Consider the following 19,859-nt stretch of genomic DNA (forward strand, 5'->3'; position numbering starts at 1 on the left):
TTTATAAAAATATCTCCATCTATATTCTTAAAAACATAATAATTAAATACAATATATATTCATATATTGTATATATTCATATAACTCATATGAATGATTTTTCAACTTCGACATACAACTGCGATCTGTAGGATATTTATAAAACTTTTGAAAACTCTGAACATAGACCGTTGTTAAACACTCTTAGTTGACAAGTAAAGACGATCGCCCACTCTATCAGACATTAATAGAACTATTTGATGGGAAACTTAAAAACAACCGCTTTTGCAACCTGATTTGTCATCGAGCCGTTAGACCCGGCCGCTGCGTGACGAGTGCAGCTCGTCAGTAATCCGCAATGGGTAAAAAGCAAACATATTAATCAAAGGGTTAACTCTCAAATTTTATTTCTGAATGTTACATTTTATTAATCTACACACCCACACATAAACAGGAGAAACTTCAACTATTGTTTAATTACTGTAAACTATTGTACAGTTTTAACAACCAGCTGTGATATATAATTTGAAGTCGAAACCAAATCTGTTGAACAGCTGATGATATTTAATTACAAGAAGTATGAAACTTAACGAATTTTTGAACCGTAATACTTTATAATGTTCTACATATAACGTAGCTATGCTGGGAAGGGTTGATTCAATGTGAATGTTGAGCTTAGCTCTATTTCACCTTCCCCTTAGTGCAGAATCTGGAATCTATTTTGTAACAGACTACAGGAATCTGGCTGGAGTCATGTTCGTCTGAAGAGATCCAGAGAAAGTTATTGATGAAGAAGCTTAAAATAACTCTTTACATCATTTTGACATCAGAGACACCTACACTACAAAATACAGTGTAGAGATACTCTCATTGATTCATCAGGTGCACAATTGAATCAGTCGGTTACTCTACAGTGCTTAGAGATCGTGTCTAAAACATTGTAGTGCACATATATCATCATCTACAAAAAAAGTCTTCATAAAATTTTATTGCGCAGGTAATTGTGCACTGGACAGATTTGTATGAAATCTAACTAAACCAAATTGATTTTGTTTAATATTTGTTTTTAGTTTCATTGGTTTAAACTGGTTGAGGCTCTATTGCAGCCCTAAAGTAACTGAATCCAAATCCAATAAGTCTTGTTGATTTAAAATACATAACAATGGTTATAAGATAATTAATCTCACCCTTTAAAATCAAATAAACAGGAAGACTACATGCATATCAAAAGCAGTGTTCACAATCCTGTGTTACCAACTATGCTTGCTTTATAAATTACTAATGTTATGCCTAAGTAAAAATTAACTGGAATATGTGCACCTTATATACATAAGATTGCGTCATTAAATCTATTACTGTAGCCACGGTACGCTTCGTTGAGCAGGGTATTGGTACAGGCCGGGCAGAGCTGTCAGTAAAAACATACATAGCCTACAGTAGAATATTACAGAGAAACACTATTTGTACATATCTATTCAGGATACCTCTAAACATTTTGCTGCTTGTACATCAAGAAAGCCCAAACATCGTTATCAAGATAGGCCATTTCCTTTTAGAGCCTCATTTTTACTTGCTACAGCAGCAAAATATAGTAAAAACTTAACACTTTAATGGCAAAAATATATTGTTATACATATTGCTACAGCAACATACAAAAATTAGTTTAAGTACAAAAACAAGCCTCACCACCAACCTTAGAAAACTTATACAAATTATATGTTAGGTTCAGATTGTTCTTGTCAAGGCCATCATTCAAATCACATTTCAAACTATTTTACAGAAATAATTCAATGAAGATTAAATCAAAGTATTAATTTAAATTTAATCTAAATACAAGAATCTATTTCTATAGTACGCTAAGACGATTTTTGTAAACCCAACTCCACCATTACTTATTTTAACTATTGAGGTGTCAAAAAATTGCCTCAGTCCGTAGTTATGCAAAGTGGTTAGTAATACTTGAAGTACAAGAGAGGAGTTTGACTACATCTATTGTATTTTCTTCTCAATGTGGAGACAGGCAAAAATTAAATTTGTCCAGCCCTTCAAGTTACAGACGGATCTAATGCTCAGCCAATAAATCAACAAAATCAAAAGATTTTGGACTGCACTTTGAATCATGCCCAGCTTATGTGGTGTAATGTTTTTACATATGTTCTACTGCGATGCAATCATACCATCCTTAGAACAGTGAATGGTATGAATGGAGGCTCTTGATGAATTGGTAAATGTGAGACTTAAGAAACATAAAGAAAGTAAAAGAAAAGAGCTAGTATGGTCTAAAATTGCTTCGAATTTTTGGTCTGAAAATTATTACATGAAGTGGGATCAAGCCAATGTTGTACATTGTGAAAAGTTTTTTCAAACAAACACTACTACAAAAATAAAAATAGAGGATCAGCCACTAGGTAAAACTTCTATTAAAGTCAAGTCACTTTGGTTGGTTACCAATATAATTTTGACATTACAAATAAATAAGCAAGACCAAAGTCATCTGCCCCCTCCACCCAACCATCATCATCCTACTTTTTGTTGTTTGAGTGACACGACACAAGAGTCCATTTTGTGTCTCCACTTATTTTCTATGGGACATGTTGTGTGATACGGTTTGTGCTTCTCATGACTGTACCTGGACTTTTAAGCTTTTTTTTATTTAACAAATTTTTCTATTGTCAAGTTTGACTCTGATTTGTTATTATTCTTGTATATGTGTAACCTTATTTACATTCCAGTTCTCGAGACAATGTTCTATTTTTGTAACATACAACAATGGCAAATTTTCAAAATCCTATTATCCTTTTATGTCATGTTAACTACTAGACATGGTATTTGTAAAAATTATTACTCATCTGACCCTCTTCTCAATATGTTTTATTAACTCAAAACATAGGTTACAGCTGCTACTTAGGTTATCCTGCTTGATATCACTTCTCTCTCTCTCTAAATTCATAAATTATTTCTTTATATTCACTGCTATAAAGCTTTTCAATGCCTACTTTGGCCCTAACATCCATATAAAAATCATCAACAATTAAATGTACATATAATTCACAAACAAACAAAATATAAATAAAAAGTAAGATTTCCAGATATTCAGGAAATATAATAAGTAAATATAGGTGATTTTTTGACCATCATGATGACGGGGTCAGCTCTATGAATTGGTAAACATGACAGAATTGTGAGGTCAACATTTCAGCTTTAACCTGTACTTCTCACTATGTGACCTCACCTAGTTTACTGTAGCCGGGTGGTTAGCGAGATTTGAGTTTGAATTCACGCTAATAAATAATTAACTGAGAATAACCTAAAGAAAAATGGTACAGTTCCGGTTGAAAAGGGAAAAGGGTTACACACTTACCAAAATTAGTCAGTATATAATTATTCAATACCCCTAAAACAGACCTTCCGATCCAGTGCAAAACTTTCCAAAAAAATTTAAAATATTAAGATGTTAACCCTTTGAGTGCCAAGGGTCTTGCTACGAGACGATGTAAAAAGACGCTTGAGATGTTCCTAAGCAAAAGTGCCGGAGTCACAGAACAAAACGATTTACTTTCATTTATTCTATCTATTTCATTTATAGTACCTCCATAAACTAACCTTTTAAATTATTATTTCTACTTTTTAATGCTGTTAGGTGACGTAAACTAACTAAAATACACTTTCTCAGTTGGATCACGATCTCAGTGTTAAGACAAGTAGCGGAGAGCGTTTTTTAGGTTGTATAATTGTGCATTTTTATTAATTTAAAATGTTTCTAAGTAATATTAAATATTAAAATTAATAAAAACAGTGATGACAGTCACTTTAGAGTGTCCATGAAGACAGTGTTGTAGAGTTTGTTTAAAAATTGCCTGAATAAGGTTATGTTTATGTTTTGAGTTTCGTTTTAGTAATTATTGTTATATTACACATGATTTTGCATGGTTTTAAATGGTTTTTATCATTAAAGTATTGAAGTTTAAAAAAAATTTAAAAAAGCTTTTTATGGTGAAAAATAAACTTTAACTGAATATTTTCCAAAACCCACCGCTTATTAAAAAAAACAAACCTCTAGCTCTTGAATAATGTGAATAATTTTGTTTATTGAACAATATTGGGTTATTACACATGGTTTTAGGATGTTTTTATATGCTCTTTATCCTAAAAGTATTAATATTAAAATATTAAAGTTTTCTTATATTACTTATTTTACCTTAAACTGGATTTTTATTTTGTTTCCATAGAAAAGTCACTGTCTAAAGTGATTTATAATTTTTTTATTATATAAACATCTTATAGTTATATGTTATCTGATGGACAATTCATTTACCGTTCAAATGAATTGAAAAGGAGCTTTTAATGATCTAAAATTAGTTTTAAGTGAATTTTTTCTGAAACCTTGCGTTTTAGTAAAAACTAATCTCTAGTAACTATTTATAAAAATTTTGTTTATGGTACAATATTAGGTTATTACACATGATTTTGGGTTGTTTTTAAATTTTTTTGTGATGGAAGTATTGAAATTTCAAAATAAAATTTTTTTATAACAGTTATTTTACCTCAAACTTGATTTTTATTTTGTTTCCGTGGAAATGTTGGTGTTTAAAGTGATGTTTTAATTTTTTTGAACTATATAAATATGTAAATGTTGAATAGTTTCTGATACATAGTTCATTTATCTTTAAAAAGGAGCTTATGATCAAAAATAAATTGTAGGTAATTTTTTTTTTTCTAAAAACTTGCGTTTTCATCCAAAACCCTCTGGCACTTTTCGCATAATCCCACAAAAAATAACTTGACACTTTTCAACATGGATTTGATTTTGTCTCTGGCACTAAAAGGGTTAAACAATAATTGTACTAGTAGCAACTGTGTTGTTATTAGTCAACAAAAAAGCTACACCGTGATTATTCAGTTGATATCATGTTGTATTAGTTAAGGTTATATGATACAAGTTTTTTTTCATTGGTAACTGTTTATATATCATCAATACAATTTTTTTGGAAATGACAATAGTCTGGTCACCAGCTGCTGTTATTAAGTGGCATTAACCTGATCATTAGTCAAAATAATTCATTAAGTTATAAAAATCAGGGTTTTCAGTTATTAGTGATGATTTGATAATGAAATATCTGTAAAATTAGTGCAATTTATTAAAGGTTGTGTTTTTTGTATTGAATAACTACATAACAATTACTGAAACTTTTGGTTCACCACATGTAAGTTGTATTGCTATTTACCATAACAATTACTGAAACTTTTGGTTCAACACATGTAAGTTGTATTGCTATTTACCAAGTCTCTACACAGAAGATGTTTATGCGGACACTTATAATATACCCAATAGTTTTTTATGTCGAACTTTTGTGAATTCTTTAAAATAAATAAATGTAAAAAAGTAACAAATTTAGCCTTTCACTTCAGTTTTTTCAGCAAATATAAATTTTTGTAGACGAAACGTTATCTGGATCTATTAATAAAATTTTAGGCTAATTTAGTTTTGTCCATAACAATAACATTATTAAGATTTTTTTCCTCAAAAGTTTTTCAATGTGTTTTCAATGTGTTTTGCAATAAAAACCTGCAAAACATATTTACATTTAATTTTTATGTAAAGTTTCACACTCAACAATAATCTACATATTAGTTATATAAAGGAAATTATTATTAAAAAATGGTGGTTCATAATAAATATCTGTTTATAACAATGCATTGAAAATATGGATGTCTCCTAAAATGATCTGATATTTAAAAAATGTTCGGCTACAACAAAAAATGAAGATTTAGTAGAGATAATCTACTTCACCTTAATTGCTACAATACTGAATTTTTTCCAAGAATGCGATAGGCTTTTAAGTTTATCTATATAACATTTAAAACCTATCATAATTTTTAATTTCCTGTAATGGGCAGCATATATTATTTTTACATTCATAATTTTATACTGATTTTTATCTGTAACGATATAAGGCACAATCTCACTGATGGTAACAACCAAGATGTTAATTTCTTAAAGTAAAATAATATTCTCTAGAATAAATTTTAAAAACATTTTATGCTTGCTGAAGAAATAATTCTGAATCACCCAAACTGTTAATTTTGAGCAGGTACAAAAAGTATATTGAATAGAATAGTGAAATAACGGTTAAGCCAGTTCAACTATTGACATTTAATTTTTCTTATTTACTAAAAAAGATGAATAGAGGCCTACTTCAAAACACCTTGAAATTTACTACTAACATTTAAGCTGTGAACTCACTAATGTAAAAGTTATTTAGATATTTAATTTTAAATGTAATAAAAGCAATAAATGTGTTTAAAATTCAATCCTTTATTATAGTAACAAGTGACTAAGGTAATTTAAAAATATTTTAGTATAATAAAATGATTTGTAGCTAGTTGCTTAGCTCTGGACAATATTCACAGATCAAAATTGGATTAGTTTCGATTTTAAAGATTGCAGTAGGCCATGGGATGAGTAAATAAACTAATGTAGGGATACACCAAGGTTCTGGTACTTTTACCTGTTTACATGTGTCTGAAATGTTGCCATTAGAAGTGACAAACCAATCATAAAATAATAATCTACCAATAGGTAAGATATCCATGATTGCAAAACTGGTTTTAATGTTCCTTTTCAACATGAAGTTTTAAGTAAATAATTAAATAACCCCCTACACCACCTGCACATTCAGTTTCTTCTATCACCTCATAATCTTATTATTATCACAAGTTTTATATATTGAAGACTGAGATTTGCCCTACCTAAACTTTCAAACGCTCAACATAAAACACGTGCATTGATATACAGTAATTATTTCCTTTATATATTACTACTTATCTGACTGAAAATTGTAGTCATGTAACACAGGTAAAGTAACAATATTAGAGTCATGTAAATGAGAACGACATTATGAATTGCTTATAGTAGGCATGATCTCTATAATCTTTCCTGCAACTCAGTCAACTATTGTAAATCTTAAGTGTTAAACAAAAATGTGGCACAAATTGTAAAGGTTACATTTTAAAATAAGTTATTATTAACTTGTTTTGGATTGATTCAAGACAATAAGAACAAAATTAACTATATGAAAAATACTTATAAATAGTGAGGTACTCATTCATTTGACAATAAAGAAACACTGAAGAATTATATTTATATAAATTTAAATCTACTTACCTAAATAAAAACCCTTAGACAAACTACCAATCAACGATTATTAACAATAATAAAATTTTTAGACAATTATGGACTTAATAAACTGTCAAAAAAAGAGAAAAACATTTGACAAATACAATAACACTATAATTTAAAACATCTCAGCAAAACTGAACTACGTATAAAATGGGAGTATAGATTATTACAATTCTACATTCACATTGCTTTACAGTAAAGTTATAAAAATAAATTGTCACTCTTGGCAGTTTATACTTCTGCAAAGTCAACTACAACAGCAACAAAATACTTTTAGTTCCAAATGTTTAGAATAAAATCTAAAAATAACAGATAACGGTTTAAATATCAATAATGTGATGTAGTAAATACTTAAGACTAATATTAACGATACCGTACTTTTATAAAAGTTAGCGACATATACATAACAAAAAGCTGATTATAATTACTATAATCAACTGGCGGAAAGTAGTTCACTTCGAACATTTGTTCAAAGTCTTACTCACTGTAAAATAGAGCTGTAGCGAAAAGCCCAAAACGAGAATATCAGCGGTTCTAGCAGCTGTTTCATACAACGAATATGTACACAGTTACATGAGTTTACAGCTCACATTTTGAGGTCTTCTGAAGCTCCAAGGTTGGCCAGAGTCTTCTTTATTCTGAGTGCAGTAAGACGAGCAGCCGCATTGTGGTACCAACACTCCTTCATCACTTTCGACATCACCAACAGAGCCTAATGACAGAACAGAATATGTACACAGTTACATGAGTTTACAGCTTAAATTCTGAGGTCTTCTGAAGCCCAATGCTGCCATAGACAGTATAAATGTTCACAAGTTCGAGTGTATTTACAGATTGCCCAGGCCATCAGTCGAAATATCTATAAATAATGCTCAATTCCCTGTGCCTATTATCGAAATCTATCTTGGAGGAGACCAGCCGTCTGCCCATTAGAACTTGTGGCAAGCATTCATTCTGTGAATCTACATATTTACACTCTCATAATATGGCATAAATCTCTTCACCAATATTTACTCTTCCTCTTCCTAGCCCAAATTTTATTTGTATCATTAAATTACCATACCATAGTTCAGTCAGTTTTTCGTGCCTTAATTTATATTTAATTGTCTTGTTATATCATTAATTCTCAATCTAAATATGAAAAAAAAGGTTAGATACGTTTCCGTTGTCAATCTATCTTTTTTTATTTATATGATTACTAGTTTCAGAAGCGCTGTCTTATTGTCAAATCACATCATTAAATCATTAAAATATAAATATGTAGTCAAAATAAATAAAATTACACATAACACCAAACAATAATAAAACATGCACACGAAAACACTCCATACAAAATAAATTGAGGTGTAATTTAATTTTTAGATACAGCCGGTCATGGATTGAAATTAGTTGTTGAGAAGGCCTTTTGTGAGTTTGTTTACTTATTTGCGATTTGTGTAATTTTATATATTTTGGCTACGTGTTCAGTTTTTACGATTTGACAATAGGATAGTATTCTCACAACTAGTAATTATCGAAATAAAAAAGTTGGATTGACAACAGAAAGGTATGTAACCTTCTATATTCAGTCAAATATAATTCCAGAAGGCAAATCATGCATTAATCTATAAATATTGCTCAAATATATATATATATATATATATATATATATATATATATATATATATATATATATATATATATATATAAGTAGATATGAATGTAAGGGTTCTAGCTCACTTTTGGGACAGTCAGAAAATCAACGTAAAATACTGTTTAAAGGACAATAAAACTAATCTGTAACTCACGAATGAAAAATTAACCGAATCTTTAGCTGTTTTACTGTTTCATTGTAGGCTTCTAATTTCTAAGCTGTTTTAATGAAAAAATCCAGAAATCTTCGAAATCTTTATTCCACGAAGTTAATTGTAACACAGTCTTTATCTTTAATAGTCTTCTTTCCAGTAACAACCAAGTGTAATTTTTCATTTTTGTTCAATTCTTTAATCTTGTTTTCATCCAAAACAGTCAAAAATCTGTTTGGCAAGTGTACTTTACAATCTTCCAACTCGGCAATTATTGTAAACCCGAATTTATCTTTTATTTTCTCCAGATTCACAATTTTGTATTTCTTATTTTCTTCTAATTCTATTAATCTCTTGTATTCTTTGAACTTTAAATCACCAACCTTATTCAACTCTTGTAACAGCGCCATTTACATAGAAAAAAATTAATACTTCTACACTTTTAAGGTGAAAAATCAAAACTATACTTCCAAAATACACAAAAAACCGGGGTTTTGACCCTAAAAAACGTGTTTTTAGGGTCAAAACCACAGCTCTTAAGGTGCATATACTAGAGTTTTTTTGAAAAATCCTGAAAATCTACTGAATTTCTCTAATTATTGCGAATTTTTAGCTTTAAAGTTGATAATGTGAACGATATTTCTCGAAAATTCTGTTGTAAATATATTAAAATCTTAATGAAAAATCTTGGAAAAGTTAAAGAAAAAAATATTGAAAAAATAGTATTATAGAATTTAAATTACCTCCTACAAACCAATATAGTACTATTTTGTCCTATAATTATACTATTTTTTCAATAATTTTTAAGTCTTAGTTTACAGATTTTTCTATAATAAATAGAAGAATCCATCACTGTTTCACCAGAAATTGTGCTGATTTCTGTCAAATTCAAGTAAAAATCATTACTTTTTCAAATTCTAAAAATATTGAAAAAATAGTATTATAGAATTTAAATTACCTCCTGCAAACCAATATAGTAAAAATCGCTAGTTAAAATTTTTGCTCTTTAAATATGGAGCGGAAAAAGATAGAGTGCCCATACTGCAAAAAAGACATTTTCGAACATCACTTTACTCGACATTACAATTCGAAAAATCATCTAAAAAACAAAGAACTTTATGAGAAAGAACTAAATTATTTGAGGAATTGGGCTAAAGAAAATCAAATTGTCGATCATGAAAAGATGTACAATATAGAAAAATTGCGTGAACTAAAGAAAAATTTTAAGGAAATTAAAAAAGATCTCAATCTATTTAAAGATGAAAAAATTCAATCAATCGCTGAGAAATTGTCCATTGAAACAAACGATAAAACTAAGTCTGAAATGATCGAAGAAATTGACAAAACTCTTAATGAGAAACCTGAAAATATCATTGATGTAGAAGTTTTATCCTCAATACACGGTCTTTTCAAGCAATACATTTTAACGAATTTAAACGATAATTTCATGCCACTTTACAAATATCTTTCTATTTTGCGGCCAGAGATTAAGAGTTTTAATAGAAAAATTTCAAGAAACTGTGAAAAACAGTAAAGGATATCTCTCTTTGGAATGCGAATACGAAAGAACTTTAGTGAACGGTGAAACACAAACGTGTCCAATGTACTTTACTATAAAAGCAGACGAGATCTTTGACATAAACGACTTTATTACTAAGCAATTTAATAAATTAACACATCGAGAACAAACGAATCATCCAAATCGAGGTTCTGGATGGACATTAAAACGCTGTAAACAAACTAGTTTTGAGCCTTAACAAACACGAATTTATGAACGCAGGATCATATATCGATTTACCAAAGAAAATCAAAGATAAAAAAGCTTGTATAAATATAAAAAATAAAGATGATTATTGCTTTATTTATTCTATCCGATGTGTTATTGAAAAACCTGAAAAGAATGCTGATAGAGCAAAACAATACGAACAATTTGTAAATGACGAGATATTTTCAGGTTTCGAGTATCCAATGTCCTTAAAAGATATACAATCATTTGAAAAACGAAGTTACAATTCTAAGTACAAGTATCCGAAAATGTCAATAAATATCTACAGTTATGATGAGAAATTTAACATTGTTCCGTTGCAAATTTCAGAAATGTATGACGCCGAGTTAGAAGTTGATTTATTGTATGTAAAACAAGAAGATAAATCTCATTATGTTTTAATAACCGATCTAAATAGATTAGTGAGTTCACAGTTATCCAAGCATAAAGAAAGGAAATTTCTATGTAGGAGATGTTTAAAGCCATTTCTACAAATCTGGAGATTTAACAGATCATTTAGAAATTTGCAAGCAACACGAAGTTTGTAAGCCAATTATCCCCCCCCCCCCCCCACCCCCCCCCCCCCCCACCCCCCCCCCCCCCCACCCCCCCCCCCCCCCACCCCCCCCCCCCCCCACCCCCCCCCCCCCCCACCCATAAACTAACAATACCAAATTTGTTAAAATCGGTTTTTTTTCAATGGACCTCAAAAGTGCATATTGATATTCTGAAACCAACAAAAATTATCAGACATCAAGAAAATTATTGTAGAATTTTTAATTGCGAGTTGGACGAATAACAAAGCACTAACCAACATAAATAAAATTATCAATAAAATATAAGTATGTTATTGTGTAACATAAAATACAAATAATTTGATTTATGTACCGTAATGTATAATATTGCAGCTTTTGAAGTAATCTGTATTATTTGGATAGGTGCATTGTTTGTATTCGTGGCTGACACATATTTTCATAAAATATACTTCTATTTTAGTTTCTAGTACTAAACTCTATATAGCACATTTTAAATTTTAATTTTAGGTGTTGATATAAAGGTATTAACTGTTATTAATACCTGTTATAAAGGGTATTAATAAAAAGGTATAATTCAATTTGAATAGTAATTTGCTTTGTATGGAATTAATTAAAATCACACTCAATCCATTGGTTCAACAGGCATGTAGACTTATGTGAATGAGAATTTTATTTTTTCCCTACAACACAGAGTAATCTTAGTAAACATTTTAAACCCTTGGGCAAAAGCTAAATTGACTATTATTAGTAGGTATTATTTTCTCAACTTTTATAAAATATACAAAAATGAGAAATATAGCACTTACATGTCTAATAATGTGATCAACAAAGTAGCTTGTGGAAATGTGATTACAGATAATAATGGTTTTTTTTTCCTTTAGATGACAATCAGTAAATGTATTAAATATTTTTAAGGTATCACATCCATAGTGGTGAATGCTTCAATATAGTGGGTAATATTGACTTGATAAATGACTAGTGATGAAAGATGATACTAATTGTTTAAACTAACCCATTACTGCTGAAACAGTATGCTTCAAATCTTCAAAACGAGTTTATGATTGTAGATCTGAGGGAGGGAGCGTGTACAAGGGCCTTCAGGGCTCATGTGCTGCCTACAGGACTCCGAAGGAGTCTAGTAGTGTAGACCCTGAGGGCCAAACTTGCTGGGACAAACACAGGAATCGGAGGTGGGTACTGGTGTGGTGTTGACGTCAAGTGGTTTTTACAGATGATTCAAAATTCAATTTTTAGATTTAGTTTATTATATTTTAGGTAGTGAGAATGATCAAAAGAGAGTGTTTCTTTTTATAACCTGTCAATCATAAAATTCCATCAAAACTTCATTTCAGATTAACCTAAAGCAATAAACACAATATCACTAGTAGCAATCACTGAGATGTTTTTGAGTTTCTTGTGTCTTAATCATTGAATATTTTTGTTAGCTTATCAAAAGTGGTCTTGTGTGACGTGTGTCCATGAGAATTATTACAAAATTCGTGACCTTGTTTCATATTTATTGTTAGAGTTATTTGTTTGGAGTACGCTTCTTAATAGTTCGTTTTAATTGTTAATCATATGGTTATGAATTGTTGAGAAACTTAACTGGGAGTTGACTGAGGAGCATGTTTTTGGGTGTAACTCAGTGTCTAGAAGGGTTTCACTAAGGAGGGGGAGTCTGTATAATAAAAAGGACACTTAATTTTCAAAAACAATTTTTCTATTTTTTCTTGACTCTTTTTCAAACCTATGTGAAAGGAAAAGTTTTTTATTCTGCTCAAAATAATTTTAAAGTCCTACATGGACTAATCCAATTGCACTAGTTACCTGTTGATGAGCCGCTAATTGCCTGTGTGATATCTAGGCTATTGTATTTTGTTTTAGAATGTTTATATTATTACACATATTTTAATTTTCTAAGTAGAAAACCATTTCTAGGCAGAAATTAATGTGTTGGTGTGAGCCTCACAAGAAAGCTTCTGGTCAAAAACCACTCCAAGCAACTTAACTGGTTGAGAACAATTTTCCAATACGTTCAACTTTTTCAATGTGAAGCAAATTGATTCTGTTTTATCAGTATTGACTTGTAGATTGTTACAATTAATCCAAGAATAAGCAACCTCCATTACCTCATCACTATGTGTTTTTACCTCATTAAGTAATTCACCAGTAACTATAAATGAAGTGTCATCGGCATAAATAGTGGTCTTACATGGAACATTGAAAGGCAGATTGTTAACCCTAGAACTGTTAATCGACATAATTATGTCGGTTAATGCCGCTTTTGTGGTGTTAACCGTCAAAATTTTGTCGATCAAACATTCCCTCGTATAATTACTTTTTATAATATACTCCGGTAACGTATCGATATAATTCATGCACCATTGGATTCGGGAAGAAAAATGCTAAGGAACAGATGAGTTTTATTCCTCTTTGTATTATGGTTATGACGTAGCAAGCTTGTTATTTTGAACGTAAAAGAAAACGCGTCGCCGTTTGTTGTGACCCGCCATATTGCCGCTGCCGTTCTGTATCACTTTCGTGCCGAGCTGTGGATATTTGTAAGTTTTAATAGTTTTACGCGTGTTTTAGTGTCGTATTTAATGTGTAGTGTGTTGTTTGATGTCATAGTAGTGTAAACATATATATTTTAGAATAAATCAATTTCTATTTACTGAAATATGTTTGAGAAATTACCGGCTTTGTGTAGGCTATGGCAAAATGACTTGGCTAAAATTCATTTCACATAGTTTGTTATTGTTTTTCACTTACTAAACGTTATTTATAGCACTCTTTTAGCTCTGATTTATTTTTGGTAAGATAGTTTTCACAATAAAATATATATTTCCTGTAATTTCTTTGGTTATATATAATAACTGTTTGGGTTATTCTATATTTTTTCAATATCTTTAGTTATATTTATAGTTTTCTAACTACATAATATTTCCTATTACTTATAAACCATAAATTTATAAATTTTGATATAGTACAAGCTTTAGAAACTATTTTATATTTTGCTGAATGAAAATTTTTTTGCAAAATTTGTAAATAATGGCAAAATTTAACTTTTTTTACTTTTCAAAAAATAATTTATGGTAATTATTTCATTACTACTGTATATTCTATTTTATTCTAAGTAATAAAAATATGCAAAATAACATGTATTCATAGATAAATGTATTAGCAAAACTTGTTTTACCAAAGTCTTACGTGTACACCCGATTTTCAGAATTTATACGCATCGCTGCTTTTTGTTCTATAGCTTTATGATGCTTTCATAAATGTGTATAATGTTTATGTTTTTCTGAAACTAGATAAAATTTGACACAGAATGGCTATCTCACTTATAAATATTTCTCACTATAACTTCATTTCATTTGCTAGGTATGGTCCCCCCCAAATTTAAGAAATATTTTTCGTAAATTTTATATTTGATTAAAAAAAGTGTTTATTAGAAAATTTTTGATGGTTAATTTTACAATATAGTGCAATTCTACGTTTAATTCTGAACACAAAAATATATACTCTTATTTATATTGCTTTTATTTTATATTTTTAATAATTTTTTTAAAAAAAACCTTGCACGAAGCTCCAAAACAGCCCGACACTACAGGATGAAATGACCGCCAGTTCTAGGGTTAATATATATATAATTTAAAAAGTGGACCCAGAACAGATCCCTGTGAAATCCCTGCAAGGACCTCTCGAAATGTGGACTCTGTACCAGCAACCAAGACAAATTTAAAAAAAGTGCAATGATTCATCGATAATACCGTAAAATTTCAGCTTTCTGAGAAGAGTGTGATGGGAAATACTATCAAAGGCCTTTCTTAGGTCCACAAGAGTCATATTAGCATACTCATATTTCTTAAAACTACTTAAAATACTAGTTACAACTTCATTCAAAGCTTCTATCGTGGATTGACCAGGGCAGAATCCATACTGACTATTACTTAAAATATTATGTTTATCCAAAAATTTAAAAACTTGGTTTTTAAAACACGTCTTCATTATTTTGGAAAACATTGAAACTTGTATAGTTTAGTTATTGTTCGATAATTATCTATATTAGATCTATTACCTTTTTTAAAAAGTGGTATACTCTTGGAATTTTTTAAGCAGTTTGGGAAAGTAGAACAACGAAAAGAAAGATTAATTAAAAATGTTAAGGGCCTAACAATACAATTAGCATTGTGTTTAATCACTCTGTTACTAAAACCAAACACATCCTCACTCCAGGAAGACTTAAAGGATCTCATAATATTAAGAACCTCAAACTCACTAACACACTTAGAGTGAAAGTTTTCTGAAGGCCTTTCAACTTTCCTCAGGAATCACATATGACTTAAATTGCTATTATTTAATGTCCTAGCACTACGAACTACTTTTTCCCCAATGCTTATGGAAATAAAATGGTCACTGTGGTCTACCCCACACCCTTGTTCTTTTGCATAGTGTGCAATAGCTTCTGGTTTTGTAATAGTAGATTCTGGTTCTTCTAAACTTGATAGGAAGCTCTACCATGTGAGTTTTGATCTAACTTTTGTTTTGTAGAGGGTATCATAACCAACGTCTTGTTCCTCCAATGAATCGCTGCCTTGTTACCTTCTCTATGACCTTCTATTCCTCCATCATCCAGTTCCTTGTTAAGAATAGATATTTGTGTTCTATTACCTAAGACAATATCAGTTACATAAATGTTGTAGCTGGAGCTTCTATTGTTTTTATGCTTCCACGATACTCAAGTCCACAGCAACTAATATTTTATACTTTGTTATTGTGTAAGGCCTTTTGCACTAAAGTAAATATTTAGCTAGTCCAAAGAACATAACATCTGTACATGTGAGAATTAACATAAAAATCCCTTTTATACTGATTTAAACTCAAACAGTAATTATTTTTATTTTGTATTTCTAAATATATTATAATCCATGTATGTTATTCTTCATCCAATGAAGAATTATATTTGTGAATTACAAAATATCTCTTATTCAAAATGGTGACATTTCTGTAAGTCGAATCTGTTTTCAAAGAATGTAACTAACTTACTCAACATAGACATTATTTTTACAACAAAAAATCAAGAAACGTGGAATGTAATGGAATAGGTACAGGAAAGTTTTCTCCTGGTAGTGAATTATTCCTAATTACAGTGATAAGCCCTAGCCTCTAATTGTAGAGCCATGACGCCAGTTGCCTTGCTCTGTTTGTGAACCGCAATGCTGGTGGCTAGTTAGTTGATGGCCTTCACCGTGGCTCCGGTTGACCTTGACCGATTCTCAGCATTCCTGCTTGCTGTTTATTTTAAGAACTTGGGAACGTGACAGGAAAAGGACTGCTTTATGTTTGTGTTATTGGTGTGGTCAGTGTATCAAATATACATTTTCCTATTATTGTCTTACTTAAATTACTTCAACTTCTTATACACATAACATTTTAAACCAGAGTGGCATTTTGCAATAAACAAAAATTTTAAAAAAGACTTGAAAAATTTAATCTTGAAAAAAGTAAGTGCTTGGCACTGAAAGTATTAATAATCCTTTAACAGAGTTTAGAAACAATTGTAAAACATGTTGAAGGTGGAGCTTATATTAGCTTTTCTTATTTTAATTACTAAATTGAAAAATGAGCGTATCCAGTGGAGGAGAGGTGTATAACATTCATTTTAAATTTTGATTATTTCTAAAGCAGTGAAAAATATTTGGATCGATTGCAAAGGTAAAATTCTTTGTTACACAGGTGGTACATAAAGCATTTAAGATAACTTTCCAATATTCAAATATTGTGCTTTAAGGAATTGGAGTAAACCTTTATACTTTAAAAACAGACTTATTATGGTGATCATGTTACGTAGAGGAGATTACACAGAAACCAACATATAATCAATAAATTTAAGTTTTAATAAGTATTTAGTTCTAATATCTTATACATTTCTAAATAAAGTAGCACATACAAATTTATCACTCCAACATAAAATTTGAGGTTAAGATTTGGAATGTGATAAATCTGTCATTAAATTATAGGTCACTCACCAGAAACCTGCAACATGAATTCTAGTACAGGAGTTGTTATATTAAAAGTCACTTCAGTCCATCATGTGCAGAAATGTTTTTGTCAGTTGTCAGCTGGGATTTTATAGTGACTTACATCAGAGCTCTGCCTGACAAAAGTGCCCTAGGCACAGAGGTTACTTGACTTCAAATAAAACCTTTAATTGAAGAACGTTAATGATTGATGAAAATAAACAAACGTCTAAAGCCCATTTCATTCTTGAGATATCCTTCTTGTATACAGCCAGACAATTAACAGAAAAGAATTTTTTCAAACTCTCAGACAGATTTAAGAGCTACTCTCAGCCAAATCCATGAAAAGACATGCGCATTCATCAAGCTGAATCTTTTCTCCATATAAATTAAATTTATACTAAAATTCAAATTCTTATAAAGTTTAATTTTGTTATGATTTATTGTTGCAGAATTTTTAATTGTTTTCAAGATATTCTGCAGAGAGGTTGGATACAAATGGGCATGCAACATTGTTAAGCATGATATTACCTATGTAAAAAATGAAGTTACATAACAAAATTTCAAATCCATACTCAATTAGTTCTTGAGTTATCCAGTGGATAACAGACAGATAGAAGAGAAATGGTACCAGGCCTTTAGTTGAGTGATAACAAATACACATAATTTCAAGTTTATACCTTAATTTGTTTTATCCTGCAAAAAATCAGCCTTTGCCAATTTTTACCAAATCCCATGGAGGAACATTCCCAACATGAAACTGTTTTCTATATAGAATAAAGTCAATTCAAAATCTTAAGTCTAGGTTATGTGTTTCTCTTGATGTCATGTGGACATACAGACAGCGAGGCAGAAGACATTTTTCTAACCTCATTTTACTAATACCCAGCTAATAAAATGTTCTTTCATTGAAAAATGGATTTAAAAAATTACGTCATTACAGCAGTTTCATTGAAAACTTATGAACAGCTATATTATGTAAATATATATTTATCACTTAGGTGTATACTTAATCCGCTGTGGAGCAAACGTGAAGCCTCCCATACTGATCTGATGGCTGATATGCATTTAGCATTTTGTAGGATAGTGTACAAAACAGATTTAGAACTTTCCTTTCAAAGTAATTTTATTTTATTTTGTATTTTAATGAGGAGGAAACACTGTAAGTGTGGAGGAAATACCAACATTGTATAACTTAATGAGTTATGTCTCACAAGTATGCAAACTATTGGTCTGATATGATGTAGATGCACAATCTTACATAATAAAGAGTGACTATAAAGAGTGACTGTGCAAACTTGACCTGATAAGGTTATAGATGCACAGCCTGTGAGTGGGTGTGTAAGTCAGTTGACTGTCTTCCTCCCACTGCAGCCATTACTACTTGCGTAACCAAGGACGGACATGAGCATCACAGACAAGCTATATTACATAACACAGACTGTGTCTACTACATCTGTATTTCTCTGACAGTGATCAACTATACTGGACTGAAGAAATACATTCTTATAAAATAATTTGTACTGTTCTGTTTCCAAACTACATTCCAGTCTAATTTAAATTGACATATTTTTTATATTACTCTACAAAACATTTCTATTTACATAATAAATTTAATTGGATTTCTTTTAAAGTGTAATTGATTGTGAAACAAATGAACCATTCTGGCAACAAATTAATTTTAGAAAAGCTAATCACTATAATTTATTTTCTCAATTAATTATTTTCAGTGATATGTCTGAGACATTTACAGGGTTTTATATAAAAAATTCATGTAATAGTTATGAATGATTATATAAAACTAGAATTTGAATATCAGGAAATTTGAATAGCTCTGAATGACTCAATTATCTTAGGAGTGTTTTGAATGTCATATTAAAAGAATATGTGAAAATATATAGTCCTATTTTTCAACAACAAAATTGTGTGTGAAGCCGCAGATACCTAATAGTATCATTATAAAGACATAGTATTTGAAGTGTAGAGATAATTTAGAATAAGTGCTTTGTAAACTGACAAAAAATAGGCTGACACTACAGGACTTTTAGCTGTCAGCTTCAGGGTTAAATTCATATTTCTAACTCTCAATTAATTCTTTTAGCCTCTCAGTTGTAAACTGTTTTCTCTCCATTCTTTTTGTACAAGAGAGTCACAAGTGATTCATTTGTTTATTTGTATTTATTATAATTTCTTTAAGTGTCACTCAAAGTTATAAAAACTATAGGTTTTTACTGATCTATCACTACTTAATAGAACATTTTAACATTAGTTACTTCTAAGCAAATAATTAAATTAGGCCTGCAATAATTTAAAAATACAGCACCAACGTTACAAAAAATAACCTTGAGTTGTGGTGTAGATACAAGTTTTATCAGTGATTTTCATTTGTCAAAGTGCAATGATAAGATATGCTTCTAAAAAGATAATTGGCTAATGTTGCAGGAATACAGAGACTTTTCTGATTGTATGCACCAAGTTAACCCTTTTGCTTTCCTCTGAATTGTTGACTCATATGATAGATAAGGTCTGAACTGAGACTGCCAAGGTCAACTTGAGATAGTTTCATTATTGCAGAGTTATGTGAGAGCCTTG

The 19,859-nt window shown here is 30.2% G+C and overlaps 1 protein-coding gene across 1 annotated transcript in view; it reads left to right on the forward strand.

Moving 5' to 3' along the window:
- The first annotated feature begins 337 nt into the window (after nt 1–337).
- LOC124369009 (autophagy-related protein 13 homolog) overlaps nt 338–19,859 on the forward strand; it is a 62,443-nt gene continuing 42,921 nt past the window's right edge. Inside the window, exons 1-2 of the mRNA XM_046826680.1 lie at nt 338–341; nt 12,400–12,434. Of these exons, the coding sequence (XP_046682636.1) occupies nt 338–341; nt 12,400–12,434 (39 nt within the window). The remainder of the gene's footprint in view (nt 342–12,399; nt 12,435–19,859) is intronic.

The sequence above is a fragment of the Homalodisca vitripennis genome, chromosome 1 (genome assembly GCF_021130785.1).
Source record: "Homalodisca vitripennis isolate AUS2020 chromosome 1, UT_GWSS_2.1, whole genome shotgun sequence".
NCBI lineage: Eukaryota > Metazoa > Arthropoda > Insecta > Hemiptera > Cicadellidae > Homalodisca > Homalodisca vitripennis.